The 22248-nt window shown below is 40.4% G+C and overlaps 1 protein-coding gene across 2 annotated transcripts in view; it reads right to left on the bottom strand.

The window, feature by feature from the left end:
- The window catches only part of LOC134612852 (merlin-like), a 71389-nt gene that overhangs the window by 17089 nt on the left and 32052 nt on the right, over window positions 1–22248 (bottom strand). For both annotated transcript variants that reach the window (XM_063457305.1, XM_063457313.1), the window contains exons 5-10: window positions 13609–13692; window positions 8544–8612; window positions 6055–6137; window positions 4718–4793; window positions 3340–3477; window positions 1999–2073 (exon numbers count right to left, since the gene is read on the bottom strand). In XM_063457305.1, coding sequence (XP_063313375.1) covers window positions 1999–2073; window positions 3340–3477; window positions 4718–4793; window positions 6055–6137; window positions 8544–8612; window positions 13609–13692 — 525 coding nt within the window. The remainder of the gene's footprint in view (window positions 1–1998; window positions 2074–3339; window positions 3478–4717; window positions 4794–6054; window positions 6138–8543; window positions 8613–13608; window positions 13693–22248) is intronic.

The following is a 22248-nucleotide window of genomic DNA, read 5'->3' as shown; positions in this document are numbered from 1 at the left end:
CATCCACATAGCAGGGGATAATAAAATCTTAATTAAACAGAACTTGCAATAAAGAAAGCCTAAATAGGACTCTCTTTACAGGAAGTGTTTCCTGTAAAGAGAGTCCTATTTAGGCTTTCTTTATTGCAAGTTCTGTTTAATTAAGATTTTATTATCCCCTGCTATGTTAATAGCTTGCTAGACCCTGCAAGAGCCTCCTGTATGTGATTAAAGTTCAATTTAGAGATTGAGATACAATTATGTAAGGTAAATTACATCTGTTTGAAAGTGAAACCAGTTTTTTTTTTTTCATGCAGGCTCTGTCAATCATAGCCAGGGGAGGTGTGGCTAGGGCTGCATAAACAGAAACAAAGTGATTTAACCCCTAAATGACAGTGAATTGAGCAGTGAGACTGCAGGGGAATGATCTATACACTAAAACTGCTTTATTTAGCTAAAGTAATTTAGGTGACTATAGTGTTCCTTTAAATATTTGCTTTTTGTGATATTTCAGGAAGAGTGGTAATTATTTGATTGTATGTAGGCTGCAATCCGTGAAAGATGTTTGTCAGTTAGAGTGGGCAGTTTGCGTCATTATGGAATAAAATGAACAAACAAATCAAATATTGACAAACTGCCAAAAACAACTGAAGTTTACAGAACATCCTCAGCTAGCAATGAACATTTTCAGCTTGTACAGTGAAATGAAACAAATCATTACACATTTATTCACTAAACACAAATTATAGTAATTTGAAAAACCAAATTGCAAAATTTTCCAAAGCATCTCTAACCAAAACTTTGATAATTTAGGCTGAATTTTGCAGTTTTTATTTTGCTGCAATTCCCTATTAAGCGCTTAAACCCCTGAATATGCTGCAGCATTACTTTATACACTCTGAATGTATAGGGTATTTACTAAAGTGAAATTTCAATGTGAATTTGAAATTTAAGGCCAGATCTAAACTAAACTGAACTAAAAACATAAAAAGTTTAGATTCTCTTTGGATTTTCATTTTAGTGAATAACACTGTTAGTTGTCTTTGGTCTAGTTCAGTGATTCTTAGCATTTTTTGAGAGGGACCCGGATTATGTACTTAGTATTAGCTTAGTGATCCATTCTTAACTCCTTCTTTACCAAAATCGAGTTTAAATGTTTTTATTTTCATGTAATTTGCCGTATAAATTTAGTCCATAAAGCCTCATTCTACCTCATTTATACTCTAAAAATAATTACCAGTCTGTAGAACACATTTCTTTGCCAGAAGCCACTAATCACTGATATAATGCCTGTAGGCTTGCTGAAAATGTAAGCTCACCATTTGCTCTTAAACAGTACAGTTAGTTTAAATTGGTCTTATCATTTCTACAGTGTGTGTGGGAGGAGTGTTGTCTAAAGCTTTTCATTTCCCAAATATTTTTCATAAAGGATGAATGAATAAGTGAAAAATAAAAATTGTGTAAATTTACGAAATTGTAATTTTTAAATTTGTCTGCAAAGCAATCTATCCACAAAATTGACGTGTTATGATTATATGCTAGCTCCAATGAATATATATTCTAATGCATAAAACTGAACAAACTACGGAGTAGCTGAAGGCAAATGCATATTTTCATATCTTGATAAAGTTGACTTGTACATGACACATAGCAATATACTGTTAAGCAGTGCTGCCCATAAGGTAGATCTGATCAGATGTTATGGAATTACAACTCCCATGATGCTTTGCATGCCTTCAGCCTGCCTTCAGCATCACGAAAGATGTAGTTTTAAAACATCTGGGTATCTACCTTTTGGGCACCCCTGCTGTAGAGTATTAAACCTTGCAGAAAGCTGCAATTACAGCATAAAAATGTGTTACCCTGCGGCCTGATTGTGACGGATTAGTTCACAATATATACCCAATGATATTATATAAAAGCAACCAGTTCAATTAGGGTTAAAGGTACCAGGTATACACAGTTGTACAGTGTAGTCTTTAGCTATCTCATAAATGTAGATGTTAAAAAGCAACTTACCAGTTTGTTGACTTTATGTTCTGATGAGTAGAACTTGAATGCATCGTGTTTTTTATCAATTGGTGTAATTTTTAGCTGAAATTGTAACACAAGGTAATACATTTTTAGATTGTGCCTATTTTTTCCTCTGCCCTTCATATTGAATATGTTGAACAGGTACACTACAGTCACCAAAACAACGTTAGCTTAAAAGAAGACTACAGGCATCCTGACCACTTCACCTTATTGAAGAAGTCTGGGCGCAGTGACCCTGTACCCTTAAACCTGCAATGTTAATTATAGCAGTTTCTGAAAAACTGAAATAATTGCCCTGCACGGTTAAGACGGTCTCTCTAGTGGCTGTCAATCAGACAGCCTCTAGAGACACTTCCTGGCGACCCAGTGCCAAAGGAGTATTTTATTTAAACCACTGAATATTAAAGTACAGGCTGATGCCTTAATCAGAGTATCATAGCGTAATCAAAGTGATTATAAGTGTTATAAGCGTATGCTTATACACATTTGACACATTTGTCCTCTGAAAGTCCATCGAACATAGACACTAACAACAAGAAAAGAGATGCTAACAAACACCTTCTGTAGAATGCTTTTCTTTGCATTCATTATGTATTATTTATGTTCCATAAATTCTCATATTCTCTGCTTTTGCTTCAATATATTGGCGTAGATTTCCCCCCCCTTCCACCCTCCCCTTCCACCCCCCCCCCCCCCGCCACACCCCACCCATACCCCCCCTCTCCTCACAGGTGCTCACTGTGCCTAGAGGGGTATCAGCGATATCTCACGGACGGTGCCCAAAGAAGGACAAAAAGCTATCTGGACCTCCCTTGTGGGAAGTATCAGTCTGATATGTAAATGATGTAGGTTAGCTCTGTAATGGCACAAGTGAGCAAACACTTTTTAAGACCTGAGTGAGAATTAACCAAAAGACAAGCAATTGATTTAGATTTCTAAGCTTCAGCCCATTCTCAGAGTTATCATATCCTCTGGAGGGGTTTTCCACAACTTCCCAATTTGTTTATGTTTCCCTGCTCTAAAGCACTATGGAGTTTATTTAGACATTCACACAACTAAATGACTATCTATCAGTTCAAAGAGGAAAATGCTTAAATCAGGGATGCCCAAAATGGTAGCTCCCCAGATGGTGTAGAACTGTCACTCCCTTGATGCTTGATGCCTTTGGAATGCTTTTTAGAATGACAAAGCATCATGGAAGCTGTAGTTTTAAAACATCTAGGGTTCCTTGGGAATTGGGATTTACAGCTCTGGCCTAAATAAACCCATCAGCTATCGGTATAACACAGTCATACCACACTTGTGCCAAAAGTGCTTTATACTCACCTTTTTCTCATTATAAGAAATATTCTTGATTTCATCCCATTTGAAAGATTTTAATGGTGAGATTTTGTTCTCTCTGCTGTAGATATGAATGCCCTTTGCATTAACCCCGAGTAGGATATCAGCATCATTCTTAGCCTGCTACAAATAGAAGGAAGAAAAATTACTTTTTTTCCACATTATTTTCCCATACATTTTATTTCAAACCTTTTTTTATATCATTATTCCTGAATTAAGCATTATTTTTGTCTTATTTATGAATGTGTGAGAAGCTGAAATGATGCTAAGAATCAATGTTCCTATACAGAGAATCTTCAACCAAGCATCAAAACTAATACAGTCCCCCGTCCCAATGTACGGTAAGTAGCAAAACTGTCTGCTACCAGTTTGACTTCTTACCTGAGGTCTGCCAGCTCTCGGTCCCTGCCTCACCACAGATAGAAGCTCTCTGTCTGAGCTAAGCCCAGCAGGGTTCAGCATGTGGTGGTTATGGTGCTTGGAGCGTACTTTTAATAATAGGGCTTTATGAAATAATATATGATGGCTTAGATCTTTTTTAGAGAGTCAATACAAAAAAAAAAGGAGTGAGAAGGTAACACAGTGCCTATAAGTTCTAGTAATGTGGACAGAATCTGCCATTGCAAATTTAAAACTATAATATACTACAGCAAAATTGTGACAGGTACTAATTGCACAAGTGCATCATTCTGTATGTGCAAAATGCATCTTTTCCATTCATTGTGAAGGAAATATTTGACGGACATACAGTTCTATTATTAAATAAACCCTTAACAGTATCAAAACTGACAATGATTTACCTGAAGCACAACACAAGATTATAATTACTTCTTTCCTCTGAGGCTCCAACCCAAACCCTTAAATTAACATTCCATTAAAAACATGCTTGATTTAACAATTTAGTAGATATACCCAAAACAAAATATTCATGTATTTTTTTCTGCATATTTTTTATAGAAATAAAACAGCTGGAAAAACTGCAGATCTGATGTCTGCAGCTTTGGCAAAATATCTGTGTGGTAGGGAAGGGGCTGGGTTAATTCCAATATTTGAAGTAGATTTAACATTTAGAAAGGTCAAATGTAACAGGAAAATATGTATTGTCACACATACACATTTACCATCAGGTCACTTTAAAATGTTTTATTCAGTTATGACGATCTAACCGTGTTTGTATAACAACTCCCTATATTTTTAGACCCTTAATGATTGAGAGAAACTGTAATCTATTCGGGTTATTAATTTGTTAGACATAAACAGGACATTGTACATTATATTTAATCCTTCAAGTAATAATTTTACTGTGTCCATAAATTTTGTCACAAAATCGAAAACACTGAATGAAGTAAAATAAAACACTTACTGAGATTGGAAAGTAGTTCATTCCATACATGTCCAAATCTTGGGCAATTTTTAAGTAATTCATCTCTGCCTCATCTCTAGAGAATAAATAACATAAGATAAAGTGCTGTTCAATATAAATGTTTTAGGATCTATGTTGGTTTTATATTTTGTCTAATACAATGTGACCCCCTAAGCATATAATATTTGCAAAGTGCACCTAAAAATAATGGCTTTCTCTTAAGGACACATGACATGTATGACATGTCATGATACCCTTTTATTCCAGAAGTTTGGTCCTTAAGGGGTTAATTAGGATATATTCTTTTCTCTGATATATAACATTCCCTATGTTTCTAATCTCTTCCCTCTGGTTATTGACCCCATAATTCCCTACAAATTGATATGCCCCCATATAGTTGTTAATTTTGCATACCGATGGTATTTTTGGGAAGCTGCTTTTCTGAAAACGTATCACTGTCCTTACAATAACCATGTGTGTTATGCTAGCATATTTTCATTTAGTTATACTACTGTACAGTACAAAATTATATTTCTGAATGAAACATATATTGCAGACAATGTCTGAAATATTGCAAAATACAAGATAGCGCGCACACACACATTATTTTCCTAAATTCGAGCAGAAAAAAAATAGAGCTAGAACTTCCAGTAAGCTCAGTGGCCACAAATTTCCAAGGGAAAGGACTATTTCTGGTCATTTATTTTTAGGTATCCCTGAACAATACATGCTCAGCGCACATCTCCTTGTGTGCCAACTGGTTACATAGTTACATAGTTACATAGCTGAAAAGAGACTTGCGTCCATCAAGTTCAGCCTTCCTCACATATGTATTTTGCTGTTGATCCAAAAGAAGGGGAAAAAAACAGTTTGAAGCACTTCCAATTTTGCAACAAGCTAGGAAAAAATTCCTTCTTGACCCCAGAATGGCAGTCAGATTTATCCTTGGATCAAGCAGTTATTACCCTACATTGAAAGATTATATCCTTGAATATTCTGTTTTTGCAAGTATGCATCTAGTAGCTGTTTGAACATCTGTATGGACTCTGATAAAACCACTTCTTCCGGCAGAGAATTCCACATCCTGATTGTTCTTACAGTAAAAAAAATCTTTCCTTTGCCTTAGACGAAATCTTCTTTCTTCTAGTCTAAACGCATGACCTCGTGTCCGTGGTGATTTCAGGTTTAATATAAATGCTACACTATGTTTTGGGTAGTTTTTTTAATAACTTGGTAGTGAAGTGGTTGGACCACTCATATTTGTGATATTTTCTATCAAAACAAAAAGCTACAAAAAGAATTTAAACCGGCAACCATATTTTTTATATTTTAAATACCTTGCAATTCCTCTGTGCTCAGCATACCATGCTGTAATTTTATCCTGCCACATCTCTGATGTCATCTGATACTGCTGGAGTACCTGAAATGGGAAAGTAAATTTGTACATGTAAAACACCAAAACACAATTAAAGCACATGCAATTAATTATTTGTTTAAAGGGACACTCCAGGCACCCAGACCACTTCTGCTCATTGGAGTGGTCTGGGTGCCAACTCCCACTACTCCTAACCCTGCAAGTGTAATTATTGCAGTTTTTCATAAACTGCAATATTTACATTGCAGGGTTAACTCCACCTCTAGTGGCTGTCTATTAGACAGCCACTAGAGGTCACTTCCTTGTTTCTAGCACAGGTTTCCTGTGCTAGAGCGTCGCTGGACGTCCTCACGCTGTGTGAGGACCTCCAGCGTCGCTCTATTCCCCATAGGAAAGCATTGAAATGATTTTTCAATGCTTTCCTATGGGGAGACGTAATGCGCATGCGCGGCATTTCCGCGCATGCGCATTAGGTCTCCTCGGCCGGTGAGCGAGATTAGTCTCGCCCACCGGCCGACGTAATCACTAGGAGGAGCGTCGCGGAGGCGGAGACAGCGGCGAGGGACATCGCCGCTGTCCCAGGTAAGTGACTGAAGGGGTTTTCACCCCTTCAGTAACCGGGGATTGGTGGGTGGGAGGGAGAGGGACCCTCCAGTGCCAGAAAAACGGATCGTTTTTCTGGCACTGGAGTTTCCCTTTAATTAGTATAGACCAGGCATCGAATCTTTCAGCTAGATGTCCACAGATAAGTAATTAATTGTGCATGCAATATCTATTGATCTGTCATCAGAATAAAGCAACACCGGGTGTGTTTTGTGTTTTAAGGCTTACTTTCATCATTTGCCAAAAATCCTTACCGCTGCCATACAGGTTACATCATTGAACAATAGTTGATGCCCTTTTACTTATTAAATTTTCTAAACTTTCAGACATAATATTGTACTATTTCTTGGAGTTACATTTAGAGAAATTAGTTTTCCCCCATTCCTAGGACTGAAATATGCATATCGTGTATCTATACTTTTTGGATAGCTCAGTGATTAAAGGGACACTCCACTGTCCAAATACAACATTTTTACAACAATAACTGTTTTAGTAGATATACCTCAAATGAAAACTTGCATGCATTTCATTGTGCATTTTTTCATTGGAGTTACATCTAAATACAGCTTACAAAAACTGCAGAACTCTTGTCTGCAAGCCCTCCTCTTCTACTCCACCCAGAGTTTCTGTGGCTGTCCAATCACAGACAATGCAGCTCAATGAGAAGCCTTTGCAAGGCAGCTGTTCTAGGCAATTGTTGCCTGTTGAGTTCAGTGCAACAAAGCTAACTAAATCAGCTAGTAATATGACTTGTTTTCTGCTTAAACCAGGGTTGTGTTACCAGTATAATGTATCAAAGGGTCAATTTCTATTGAAATCTGCAATTTTTCCAATATGAAAAAAATAGAACATTCTCTTCACACATAAAGCTTTTCAGTAAGCTAAAGGGTCTTTAGGAGTCTGGAGTGTCCCTTTAATACTCAAACTGTAGTAGTTGTACTGCATTCTCTCTTTTTTGATCTTTAGTTTTTTAAATACTTTGTTTATTGATGTGATAACATATAAACAAGCAACCATGCCAGGACTATAATATGCATATTGCTTATCTATAATTTTTAAGAGTCCTTTTGAAAAACTGAGTGATTAATACTTAAGCGGTAGTAGTTTTCGTAAATTTGCATTTTTTTTCATGTGTTTTCAAAGACATTAAAACCAGATATGAGATGTGTTTTTAGGACAATGGATTACTAAGTTTATAATGCATGCAGATCATATCAAGAAAAAAAAGTGTGTTGGAGGGAGAATGATAGAAAAAAGGGAGCAAGACCAAGCGGGTGAGAGGGATAGTCAACAGATTTATATGGAACATGCTGTTATTGGTACAGGAACTGTGAGAATTAAGAATTGGGGGACAACCCCCACCCTCCCCCCCCCCCACCCCACCCCAGAAAATGTAATATTGTGTGGTTTTTAAAATCATATGTTTCAGTGCTTAAATGTATGACAAAAGGGATACATTTTTTTTCTCAAGCAGGAAAAGCATATTAATTGTACTTAGTAATTAAGTTGTTAAAGCAAAGAAAGATGGGAACATATCACTATAAACGATACAAGAAACAACGCAATGGGTAGAGGGAAACTCAGAAAGGTAAGAAGGATCCATACTTTTTCAGTTTTTGCAAACTCAACAGAGAAATTTAACATGAAGTTAAACATGTCAAAGGATAGAAGCTACCAAGGGTTTAAAATTTACAAGGTGAGCAAAAAAACTAAAAAAAAAGAAAGAAAGAAAATGTAAAATAAATCATTGAAAATAAATATAAAGTTTAAATGTCGCGTTGGACAGGTAATGTGGAAGCCAGCAAGCTAGGAATAAAGTCGAGAGGATGAGCTAAGTTTGACACTCACTCGTTTTGGTAAAAGTTCATCTTGAGACAGAAAACCAGGCTTGTGAATATTAGGGTTGTAGTCACCATACTGCAAAACAAATAGGAATACACTATAAATTATTATTATTTTATTATTTATATAGTGCCAGCAAATTCTGTAGTGCTAATTAAAGCTGATCAAATAGTGTAATGTGTGTTAAATGGCAATTGTCCTTTTAAGGGAATTATATCACTGAATAAAACATTGAAAATAACATAACTCGTGCTACCTTTTTTAAATGTTCCATTTTCTTTTACATTTAAATTAAAGATTAAGCATATCACATCATTACATCATTATCCATTCCAGACAAGGCAAAGCCAGGGCAAACAGTACTAAATGAAAAAGAGAAATGGAAAAGAGTTTAACCCCTTAAGGACACATGACATGTGTGACATGTCATGATTCCCTTTTATTCCAGAAGTTTGGTCCTTAAGGGGTTAAAGGAGCACTATAGGGTCAGTAACACAAATGTGTATTCCTGACCCTATAGGGTTAAAACCACCATCTAGCCACCCTGAGCCCCTCATGCCTCCCTACATATAGAAATCTTACTTGTTTTCAAGTCTGCAGCTGCATGCTTTGTCCCGGTTTCCTTTAGACCTGCCCACTGCCTGCTGACATAATCAGAAGTGGTAGCCTGATCCAATCACAGTGCTTCTCCATAGGATTGGCTGAGACTGACAAGGAGGCAGATCAGGGACAGAGCCAGCACGATTCAAACACAGCCCTGGCCAATCAGCATCTCCTCATAGAGATGAATTGAATCAATGAATCTCTATGAGGAAAGTTCAGTGTCTACATGCAGAGGGAGGAGACACTGAATGTTTGGATGCATTTTAGGCAGCCATGACCCAGGAAGGATCTCTAACAGCCATCTGAGGAGTGGCCAGTGAAGTTATCACTTGGCTGTAATGTAAACACTGCATTTTCTCTGACAAGACAGTGTTTACAGCAAAAAGCCTGAAGGTAATGATTCTACTCACCAGAACAAATTCAATAAGCTGTAGTTGTTCTGGTGACTATAGCGTCCCTTTAATTTCTCCTCCTCTCTGTATGTGCTCTCTATGCTGACTGCCAGGTGCAAAGGAAGGAATTTGTAACAATGATTGGAGAGCTAAAATGGAGGTACCCAGTTGCAAGATAAAGAGATGTTGATTTAGACATTTAATATTATTTTCACACTTGATAAATAAATGTCTATTTGTTACATACAGGGATTAATAAACAAAAATCATGGAGTATATCTGTTCCATTTTAAATATTGTATATTATATAATTTTGTTTTAAGGTACATTATCCTAAAGGTAATTTCCCATTATTATTTATTCAAGGAAAAATATATGAAAATGAATTATTCTGAATTTGGTAGATTTTTGTTTCTATTTTAATTCACTGATCTGATAACATGTTAAAGAGGTATATAAAAGAAATGTGGGTAACACAGATATTTACTACAAATGACCACCATTGAGTCTCTGACACTGGGAGAGGTGTGAGATAGTGACACAGTTCAGGGAATAAACTGTAACACTGAAGCAAAATAAAAACAAAAAAACATATTAGCTTTGCACTGGGGGAGAGATTAAGATGGTAACTTAATCTTAAAAGGCAGAACTTAACTGCCTTTAAATTGGAAAGTTGTGTGCACACACTAACAAATGGATGAGCAAGCCTGCTGCTCAATAAGAAGCCTCTGATTTGTCACTCTCCTGGTACAGACTAAATGTTTGTATTGGGGGGAGGGGGGAGGGAGGAAGGGCTTACAGATCTGCAGCTTTTTTTTAAAGGGACACTATAGTCACCAGAACAACTACAGCGTAATGCAGGGACGTTTTAGCCGCAAGGCAAACAAGGCATTTGCCTTGGGCGGCATTTTCCGGGGGGGCGGCAAAAAACGCCGCCCCCAAATGCCCAAGGCAAATGTCTTGTTAGCCTTGCGGCTAACTGACATGACGGGCGGGCGGCGCTGCTGGGCGGCTGGCGAGGGAGCACTTCCTCTGAGCTGTCTGCTCAGCTCCCTCGCGCGCCGTAGAGTGAGGCTGGGAGCCGGAATATGACTTCATAGACAGCAGACAGCCCAGCAGCCCAACCGGCAGCCCCACTAGACCCCAGGGAGATAGAAAACCCCCCAGCATTTCCAAAGGTAAGGAGGCTGGGGGGGGTAAATTAAAAAATATTTATATATATGTTAATGTGAGTGTGTATGTCTGTCTGTTAGTGAGTGTGTCTGTTAGTGTGTGTCAGCCTGTTAGTGTGTGTATGTCTGTCTGTTAGTGAGTGTGTCTGCTAGTGTGTGTGTGTGTGTGTGTGTCAGTCTGTTAGTGAGTGTGTGTTAGTGTGTGAGTGTGTGTATGTATGTCAGTGATTGTGAGTGTGTCTGTTAGTGTGTGAGTGTGTGTATGTCTGTTAGTGAGTGTGTGTATGTCTGTTAGTGAGTGTGAGTGTGTCTGTTAGTGAGTGTGAGTGTGTGTGTATGTCTGTTAGTGAGTGTGAGTGTGTGTGTCAGTCTGTTAGAGTGTGAGTGTGTATGTCTGTTAGTGTGAGTGTGTCTGTTAGTGTGTGTGTGTGTGTGTGTGTCAGTCTGTTAGTGTGTGTATGTCTGTCTGTTAGTGAGTGTGTCTGTTAGTGTGAGTGTGTGTATGTATGTATGTCAGTGAGTGTGTCTGTTAGTGTGTGAGTGTGTGTATGTCTGTTAGTGAGTGTGAGTGTGTCTGTTAGTGTGTGAGTGTGTGTATGTATGTCAGTGAGTGTGAGTGTGTCTGTTAGTGTGTGTGTGTATGTCTGTTAGTGAGTGTGAATGTGTCTGTTAGTGAGTGTGTGTGTGTCTGTTAGCTAATGTATGCGTATCTGTCAGTGAATGTGTGTGTGTGTATTTAGAAGGCGGGGCGGGGGGAAGGGTTGGGTGGGGGGGAGGGGGCCGTCTGAGTTTTGTCCTGCCTAGGGCAGCACAAAACCAGGATACACCACTGGCGTAATGTAGTTGTTCTGGTGAGTATAATAGCTCCCTTCAGGCATTTTCATGTAAACACTGCCTTTTCAGTGAAAAGGCAGTGTTTACATTGCCTCTACGGACACCTCCAAGTTGCCACTCCTTAGATGGCCACTGGAGGGGCTTCCTGTCTTAGGGCTGCACAGTAAGCAGTCCTGCCATTCAGCATCCCCACGTACTGCATGGAGACGCTGAATTTTCCTCATAGAGATGCATTTATGCAATGCATCTCTATGAGGATGTCCTGATTGGCCAAAACGGCATTTGGCCCGCCCCGTGCCGATTTTCCCTATGGGAAAGCATTGGATTTGCTAAAAATCTGCCATTTTGATGATGTCACAAAGGGGGTGGAGCCAGGTGGCAAGCCACCTAAATGGTGGGTTTAGCACTATAGGGTCAGGAATACATGTTTGTGTTCCTGACCCTATAGTGATCCTTTAAGCTGTTTATAGACATACTCCCAATGAAAAAAAATGCATCAATAAATATGTGCATGTTCTAGCAATATTTATTTATTTTTTTGACTCTGGAATGTACTTTTCAATGTAGCACATTGAAGTGTAAAGGAGGGAGCCATGGCTATGGCTTTAAGAATCCACTATCAAATGTTGCTTTGGCCTTAGTCCTAAGGTATTTTTGAATACAGCAATTCCCTTCTTTTAGTGTGACATTCCCAATTTGTTTGAGTTTGCATACTACCAACATACAATTTGGTAGTATACTAGATGCCAAGATGCCACTCTTTGACAAGAAGATCAAAAAGCTGGTACTTTGAAGGTTGCTACTCTAGAATTATTACCTTTTGTGTGCTTTTTGTGTGCCTTGGGTTCCCAACCCATGGTACGTGTACTCCTAAGGGTACAATCCAGTCCCCCGGGGGATATGCAAAAAGAAATTGGTAATAATGTTTCTGCCGACCGGTGCAGACCCACCACAGAGACTGTGAACCACGGGTTCATCAGGTGGACCATGCACTAAGGGCCACCCGACAGACATATAAATGAGGGGCCCGGTTGTGTGCTGCACACTTTAATAGTGCGACTGGGCCACTTCTAAACAGAAAGGCAGAAACAGGAAGTCGCGAGGGAGGGGAAGACTGGGAGAGTGTGTATGTTTGTATCTGTGTGTCTGTACATCTGTATGTGTGTCAATGTTTGTATCAGTATGTGTATCTGCATTGAGGCAGTGATTGTATCTGTGCATTTGCATGTGTGTCTGTATGTATATCTCTGTATTTGTGTGTCTGTGTATCTGCATGTGTGACAATGTTTGTATTTGTGTCTGTAAATCTGTATGTGTGTCAGTGTGTGTATCTGTATGTGTATCAGTGTTTGTATCATTGTGTGTGTGTGTGTCAGTGTTTGCATCTGTGTGTGTGTGTATCTGCATGTGTGTCAGTGTTTGTATCTGTTTACTTATACAACTGTATGTGTATCTGTATGTGTCAGTGTGTGTATCTGTGTGTCAGTGATTTGTATCTGTCTACCTGTATGTGTGTCAGTGTGTGTATCTGTATGTCTGTGCATCTGCATATGTTTCAGTGTTTGTATCTGTGTCTTTGTGATTTTATGTGTGTCTGTATCTGTATGAATGTCAGTGTTTGTATCTGTTTGTCTGTGCACTCGCATGTATCAGTGTTTGTATTGATGTATCTGCATGTGTGTCAGTGTGTGTATCTGTGTGTTTGTGTATCTGTGCATTCGCATGTGTGTTAGTGTTTGTATCTGTGTATCTGCATGATTGTCAGTGTGTTTGTGCGTATGTGTGTAAGTATATGTATGTGTAATATGTATATTACATATACTTACTTGGAGCAGAAGGGAAGCAGGGGGAGCCTAGGTGAGGGGAGCCTGGGACAGAGGAAGAGCAGGAAAAGCTTGGGGTAGAGGAAGGTAGAGAGAAACATATACATTTGAAAAAACAGCAACTATAATAATTAGAAACATTTTGCTAATACGAGGGGTACAATTTATAGAAATAGGCTGCCAAGAGGTATTCAAGGGAAAAAAGGTTGGGGACCACTGACTTAGGGGATAAAAATGCTTCTCTAACCTTTGCTTGGACTGCATATGATGCCAAAAGAACTGATGCTTCAGGAGAACAATGGATCTCTTCATCAAGAATTTGCTTTTTAACCTAAAAATTCAAAAAAGAAAATGATAATGAAATGCTTAAATTTATTGCTAGTAACATACATTTGTAATTGTATATCACATACATTTTTATAAACTAGCTTATGTGTCTCCCTGCACCCTGATCTTCCTATCTCACAGTTATCTCTGCTTAGTCCCACAGTTATCTCTCTCATGCTCCCTCAATTATCTCTCTTCAGGCCCACGTATTTCTCCCTAAATCTCCTTACGTATCTCTTCCAAATTTTCTCTCCCCTAAATACATCTCCCCATCACACTTCAGCAGGGTTATTCACTAAAGTGAGAATTGTAAGGGAACTTCAAAACATAGACCAAAATAGCTGTATTAGAAATATTCAGATTATTTTTGTTTTTCAATTTATCTAAGGCAGCTGCCAAAGGTGAATTTAGGGACACAATAACCACTAAAATAATTTGAGTTTAATTAAGCAGTTTTGTGTATAGCTTATGCCCCTGCAGTCTCACTGCAAGTAATGTTCACAGACTTTCTAGACACTTCCTATAATGGGAGATCTAATGTTTACACTTTCTTTATTGCAATTTAGAATTTCTTATCCCCATCCCCCCTGATGCCATAGCTCCGCAATAGAGCATTTCCCCCTGGGATGACAGCTAGAAACTTCAGAAATCTAGAAAGGATAGGGCTCACACGCATATGCCAGATAGTGCAAGGAACAGATGTAGTGTCGTTTGATACCCTACAGCAAAGGGGTCATCTCACACCAGCAGATTTTTTCAGATACCTTCAAATAAAGGATTTTGTAAAACTTACACATGTTCGGATGGCTGCCCAAAAAACCCTAACGTTTTACGAATGCATGTGCTTACAGGAAACTATGCACACAGGCTTGATAACGACACTATACGCTCACCTCTGCTCGGAAACTAAAGAATGGGGGGGTCTAACCTACACGGAGCAGTGGGAGAGGGACCTAGGGGAGGAACTGGAGGGACTAGAGTGGCAGGAGATATGGGAGGCCAATCACACATATTCCGTGTGTGTAACATTGCAGGAGCAAGCTGTTAAAATGATGCTCCGTTGGTACACAACTCCTGTCAGGCTATACCACATGAAACAGACCCTGGAGAGGGAACGTATCTCCACATGTGGTGGGAATGCCCACAGATAGCGCTTTTTTGGAAACAGATTAGGGACTTGATAGCTCAAGTACTGGCCAGGGCCCCTCCTCTGAACCCGTGGCTATACCTACTGAGTAGAACCACTGACGGATGGACTAAACACGAACAAAAACTCATACATAAAATAACCCTCGCAGCTAGGAGAGCAGTGGCCTCAGATTGGCTTAAACCAAGTGCTCTGTCTGTAGCAGGGGTCATTACTAGAATAAGAGAGGTACACCTGATGGATGACCTTACAGCTAGAGTCAGGGGAACTCAAAAAACATTGCAGAAAATATGGGCATTATGGGAGGATAGCCACCTGAGCTAATGAGATCCGGTGACCCTTTTCCCGCAGTATGGAACAACTGAGCGATGAAACCCACATCATCCCCCCACACCATCACCACTATATTTTTTTCCCTTCTGTCTTTCTTTTCTATCTTCCTTTCTGTCCTTTTTTCACGTTGAACAGTGTGAATCCCCCTGAGGCCTCAGGGTGAGGAGCCATTGGGAACTGGTAAAAGAAATAGGCATGGCAAACTATAGGCAGAGTGGAATCACCCCCCAGGGAAACCGCTGTCTCAAAGAAACATAGACATCACTCATTATAACCCATAAATGGTAATATATAGGGCAAAAGTGGCCCCAGGGTTAGAAAAGAGATGCGGAATCCCCAATTCTCGATGGCAGTTCTTGTATGACACAGACCAAAGCAAGTCTAATAGGGGCATATCAGCCAATGGGAACCACACCTACGATGTTTACTTTATGTTTTTAAGTTGATCAGTTTATACGAGATGTTGATATTCTCTTAGATAAAAACAAAAAAACAAGATTGACAAGAGGTAACCCGATCTAGTATACAGTACAGAAGGGAGCAGTGCCCCTGGTAAGGAGCATTAGCTAGGTGCACTAGGGTATCGATCAGTGTGTGAGGATGAACTTAATATATGTTAAACATTTGGTATATACTATGTATGTAGCGATCTGCAATGTGTTCACTTTCGCACTTGGTCTGTATATTTAACCTCTGTCAATGAAAATAAAGAATAGAAAAAAACGCGCGTTTCGGCGGTCTAACCGCCTTTCTCAAGGGCAAGTAATGGAGATACACCTCTCTCCCCTCACTCTTTAAATACCGCAAGTTCCTCCTACCTGTCCACAGGGGGAGGGATTCGATCGGGTCCGTCAAACGGATCCTCCTAGTCACAGCCGGACGAAACGAGGAATGTATAATTAAAACACACAAAGGGAGTGCGCATGTCTGCGCCGGATTACTGGCGCATGCGCAAAAACTTTAAACTTTAACTTGGCGAGTAAAGTGAAGACGGCCAAAACGCGCGTTGGGCGATTCTGACATACTATTCAGTAATGATTTGATTACTTTACTTTATTTTTTCTATTGACTGAATTGACAGCCTGCTGGATGTCCCTAATCTAGAGATCCCCAATTTGGTGATCTCTCTTTATACTACAGGGATCAGTGATATACGGGCTTGTGTGGTGGTAGAGTTCCCTTTTTTACTCTGGACTCTACCTAGACTAAGTTTTCCTAAACTTTTTTTGTTTCCTCTATTTTCATCTCCCTGTCCTTTCGATTTAATCTCTGCTTTATGAATTAGACATTCTACAACAGTTTATTACTGTTGGAAGCTTATACCTATATCTGCACATTTAAATTTTATTATAGGGATTCTCTGATTAAATAGAGGATACTTAGGTTCTGATTTTCCCTATTTGATTTATTAGGGCAAGGCAAGCTGCTGTTTTTTGGCTACAATTAATTACTACTAGGCTGGATTTCCTTGGGGCACTATTGCAACAGTTTCCTCAGTACTTGCAACTGTGTCTAGATGTTTCATATAAATATATAGAATAGTTGCAATTTTGATACACTGTTTTATTTTTACACAAGGACTATGCCTTATAATGTTTTGCCAGCTAGATTTGCAGTCTCTAGTTTTCATGTTTTAATCCCTATCGTTTAGGGTGATAGTGTGTGTTTTTTGTGTATGTCGGGGGGATGTTAATACTATTTCTGTTTCAATAAAGTCTATTAGTTTTTTAAGCTGAATCTATTTGATACTTAATTTGGGGGTAGTGGTCTTGAGGAGAAGTACCCCGTTTTTACGAGGAGCTCTCCTCATTACTTTTTGTTTAATTTCCTATTTGGTTCGGGAATTGGGGCTTACCGAACCAATTACTGTACAGGCGGACCACACAGAAGTGGAAGTGTGCGGCTAATTTACCTCCCAGGCTGGGGGGTTACTGCAGGTTAATTGCCGACCGCTGGGTGGCCGCTGTTCGTACAGTCGAACACGTGGTAGCGGCCATATTTATTTAGTCGAACGAGGTCAGCAGTGTGTGCCGTCAAATTCATGGAACTAAAATCGGCTACAAACCGGCACGAACACCGCTGAAGTTTTACCTTCCCTGGAACTAATGCATTTGACAAATCAAATACCGTTTCAAAATTCAAACACCATTCGACAATTCGAATGGTTGTCGTTCGTCTGTTTGAACTGACTTTAACATGAGAAATAGACCGGCCGCACAGCCTGATTCTCTGGAACTGTTTTGGGCAGGAAAGCATGCTTGCGGTCGGTCATAAAGGACTTCCAGCTAACTCTTTAACCACTGGAGGGAATTGTCAGATTTTGGGGTATATTTGTATTTGAAGTATGCTTATTAATAATCTGTAACTTTATGGAGATTGTATGTATATTTTGTGAGTTATGAATATTGTATGAAACTGTGTATTTTCCTGCCTGTGATAATGATGTTAACCCATTGTGTTCAGTAATTATATCACAGGCATAAGGGAGGATTTTGCTGGAATGAATGGGAGTGTTTAACTGTATTGTACGTGTTTGATTGGCTGTTCTACAAAACCATGTGGGTGGTACTTTGTGTGTAAAACTTGCATAAAAGAAAGCCCTTTGGTGCTGATTAAAGAGATCATCTTGTACCTTCATGAAGTTTCGGTTCATGTTTGGGGGATTGGAGAACTACACTCTAGGGATTGCTATAATCTCTTTACTCCCCAGGGTATAATCACTAAGCTCTGCTAAGAGCATGTTCCTGTTCCTGCTCTCTGGAATTCGGAGAGGTAGACCTACTGGAAGCTGGACCCTGGTCTTGGGTCCAGAGTGGGTGGAGACGGCGAGACCCCAACCAAGCTGCGGCGGTTTGTGGGGTCTGCAGTGGTTATGGTGTCAGTTGGAGTGCTTGGAGTCCTCAAAAAGCACTAGGAGCATCCGTCAGCAGAAGGTAACTGGTCGGGGTGCCAGCGGTTCTGTTACAGAGTCCAGCGCGCGTTTCAGCATATTACAACGCCGTTGTCAGGGGCACTTTGCCACTGACGATGGCATTGTAATATGCTGAAACGCGCGTCGGGCTTGATCTATTTATTTTAACATGCACTTTTGCACTTATTAGGTAGCACTTTTTCTTTTGAGTTACTTACATAGGGTCTTTGGTTCAGGTAGGCACTAGCTTTGTGAGGTGCCGAGGTAATAGGGACAGATGTGGATTTATTCTCTATGGGGTACGGTGTTTATAGTGGGATTGGAGCAGTGATTATAATAATCATTTGGAGAATCTCCTTTCTGTTTTGCCTTCAATTAACCTTTAACTAGCTAATGTCTAGGAGGTTCCTCTTTTTCAGTAGAGATTCAGATTATCTACTCCTTCCCCTATCTCCTTACATTGGTTTCTGCCTAATAGCAGGGTACCTTTTTTAGTGGAATGAGATGAGATAATGAGATAAAATAGTAAGGGTCCTAAAAAAGCAAAAACTTGTCAACAGGACTCAATGGTGGAAAACGTGTTTCCCCATATAGGGAGGTAGGATGTTTATTGCTCCAGATTGTACTGCCTCAGGTCTGCTCTTCTTATCAGGAACCATACCATGATGCACGGGAGTAAACTTCTTGACTGCAGAAGGATCCAAGTGAGAGAGGCCCGGTCCGCCCTCCCCCTGGGACTCTATTATGCTGCCCAGGTTGCGTAGATCAGTGACTTTCTGCCCACTTCCTTTTCACTGTACTGATGACATTCATGCAGGGATGAAGGTTCAAGGGGTGGATGAAATGCTGCATTGACAGTTCTCCAATGCTATAGGAAGTAAAGGCAGCTGGGGAGGAAGAACGTGGGTGTCCTGCATGCTAGTTGACCTAAGGCCCAGGCCAGCCAGTATCTCAAGCAGTGCAATCCCACACCCCTAAGGCCGGTCCTAGGTTTTATACACTTATTTTCATATTAATGTGTAACAGGTTTGGATGGAACAGAACCAATCCTGGACTGTCCTGCCGAATCCAGGACTGGCAGAAGTTCATGTCTGTAATCTATTTTGTTTTGCTTTTTTCCCATGAAATTCACATGAACACAAGAAAATAAACAGTAGCAGGATGTGCCTCAAAATGCTGGAGTCCCTTCAGAGGCAATATGGTGTTCGATATATGCCATTTCTGTACATTGAATATGGGCAATTAATGGGCTTTTTTTCTTTTTTTTTTTAGTAGATACAGATTTGCTATGACTAATCTCCGAACGTGATTTCAATGGCCTTCACTTAATACACACATTGCAATTTCTGATCAAATTTAGATATTGTCTACTTATTTTAGTAATTGGAGGTATGTTCACAGCTTAGTAAATCTCCCTTAATTGTGCTCAGTGCTTTTTTAAGGCATTGGAATATAGGGAAAGGTAAGGTAAAAACCAAAAATGTATAATTAATATTGGCATTTACATAGCGCCAACTTATTCCGCAGCACTTTACAAAATTATAAAGGGGGGATTCTATCAAATGACACAAACTATTACAAACAACAGGCTGAGGCTCCTGCTCCAACAAGCTTACAATCTTGAGGAGGTAAAAATAAAGTTATTCCTTTACATTTTGCTTTGTGTTTATGGGTAGCAATCAAGTATATCCTCCTTGGCCACATGTAGAATGCTGAGTATAGCTGGAAAAATATTACCCACTCTATCTATCTGTATCATATATCTTTCTCAACCCCTGACAATTTAATCTTAAACCTCCAAACCTTACACAACTGGTAGACCTTATTTCTTGCAATCTGAATGGAGCTGCAAAAATAGCCCCCGTTAAAAGGCCCTGATAAAAATTGTACATTGTGTAATGTGTCACCTGTATTCCTGATACTGAAAAGGTTAATATTAAAAGGACATCTCAATGAAGTTGTCTGGGTGCAGTGGCTATTGAGTTTAAACCCATTGCCATATAGTAAATGCAGCAATGTTATGATTGCAGGGTTAAACACACCTCTAGCAGTCAGTGGTGTATTTTGAAATTGTGCTGCCCTAGGCATGACTAAATTCGGGCACCCCCCTAATCTAAATTTGCCCCACCAATTTGTTTCAGGGCCACTTTTTTGACTGACAGACACACACCTTCATTGATACATGCACCGACACTCATTGACAAATACACAGTCATTGGTACACACCTACAGTCATTGGCACACACACTGTTCAACCAACACACACTTTCTCTGCCAGACACACTCTCAGATACAAATATACTGACAGACACACACTCACACATCTTCACTGATTTGACACACTCTGTCCGGAGTGACATCATATTCTAGCTCCTGGCATCACAGAACGGTAGGTGATGGAGCAAGAAGAGCGGAGGACAGCGCTTCCTCACCGGACGGCAAGGGGGGGCACTAATGTGGCCAGCTGCCTGGCCAGCTCTTGGGCCCCCCAGGACACAAGGCATTCAAGGCATTTACCTGGGTGCTTGGGCTGTGTTTTTTGCCGCCCCCTTGAAAGTGCCGCCCTAGGCAAATGCTTTGTGGTAAATACAGACCTGCTAGCAGTTGTCTTTCCCTATGGGTAAGACTTCTCCAGGGCTGCACCTTTTTTGTGGAACCCCCTTCCCTTCTCCGTTAGACTCTCCCCTAGTCTCCACTCCGTCAAAAAATATTTGAAAAAACACTTCTTCAAGAAAGCATATCATTTTGTAGCGGTACTTACCTTATCCGGGGGCCGGACGCGGTCCTCTCTTCAAGCCGCGCGCGGTCCTGCGGCTGCACGAGCCGCGCGCGGCTCGTCCGACTGTTCTGACAGGAAGGCGGGCAGTGACCACGAGAAGCGGTCACGTGTCCCGCCTGCAGCTAAGAGCGCGCCGCGAATCTCGGGCGCGCTCTTAAAGAGACAGTGGGAGCCTAAATTGCAAAAAGGCTCCCATTGGCTCCTGTCATGCCAATCACCCCATACACTTACCTGTTGGGGGAGTGGTAGTGACAGGAGCCAATCACATTAGTCTGAAGGCTACTTATACTTACCCTTTTCCCTTAGTTCCTTGCCCTATCGTGGTTTCTGCTACAGTTCCCTTTAGTGCTTGTTGTGTTCAGTTGTGTTTCTCCGTATTTGACCTTGGCTTTGTATTCTGACTTCGTTTTCGCTTTATCCTATTCTGTACTGTTTGCCGGCTTGCTGATTCCTGTGTACCAGTCCCCGGCTAGTTTTCGTTTACGCTGTCTCTTTGTGCCCTTGACCTCGGATCGTTCCTGACTCTGTCTTATCCTATTACGTCGAGTCCGGCCACTCTAAGGTCCGGTAGACGTATCTCTCCTCTGTACTGTCATCTGTTAGGGCTGGATCCTGCGTGTAGGGGTATATACTCGTTACATTACGATAGGGACATGGACCCCGCAGATTTAGCTCAACAGATGGCGACCCATGAGGCTAGATTTGTAGAGCAGGATCACCGTATGAATCAAATAGCTCAGGCTCTCCAGACGCTCTTAGCTAGAACCATTCCAGCAACCGCACCTAACCCTCCTGCACCCCTGCTTCCTGAAGTATCGACTATGCCTAACGCTACAGCACATTTAACGCCTCCTCCTAGGTATGGAGGGGATTCTAAGACATGCAGAGGGTTCATTAACCAAATAGAGTTTCATTTTGAAATGTATCCACATTCATTTCCCACAGAGAGGTCTAAAGTTGGGTTCTTTATGCACCAACTTACCGACAAAGCACTTGAATGGGCAAACCCTATTTGGGAGGCTAATGGACCTATGGTGCATAACTTTCACAGTTTCCTAACAGCTTTTCGCAGAACTTTTGATACTATGAAAAGGTCTAAGAATGCCGCTAGAGCATTAATGAGGGTTAAACAGGGTTCTAGGTCTGTGGCTGATTACGCTATACAGTTTCGTACCCTTGCCTCACAGGTCGATTGGACCAATAATGGGTTAACTACGGCCTTCATGGAAGGTTTATCAGACTCTATATTGGATGAGGTAGCAGCTAAGGAGCTTCCTATTGCCTTAGAGGACCTTATTGACTACCTCATCGATATAGATAATAGGATTCGTGACAGGCTCTATACTAAGAACAGGAATAGACGTTTTGTTACACCTATTCAACCCAGAGT

The sequence above is a fragment of the Pelobates fuscus genome, chromosome 1 (assembly GCF_036172605.1).
Source record: "Pelobates fuscus isolate aPelFus1 chromosome 1, aPelFus1.pri, whole genome shotgun sequence".
Taxonomy (NCBI): domain Eukaryota; kingdom Metazoa; phylum Chordata; class Amphibia; order Anura; family Pelobatidae; genus Pelobates; species Pelobates fuscus.
This window is presented reverse-complemented; position numbering and strand designations above follow the sequence as displayed.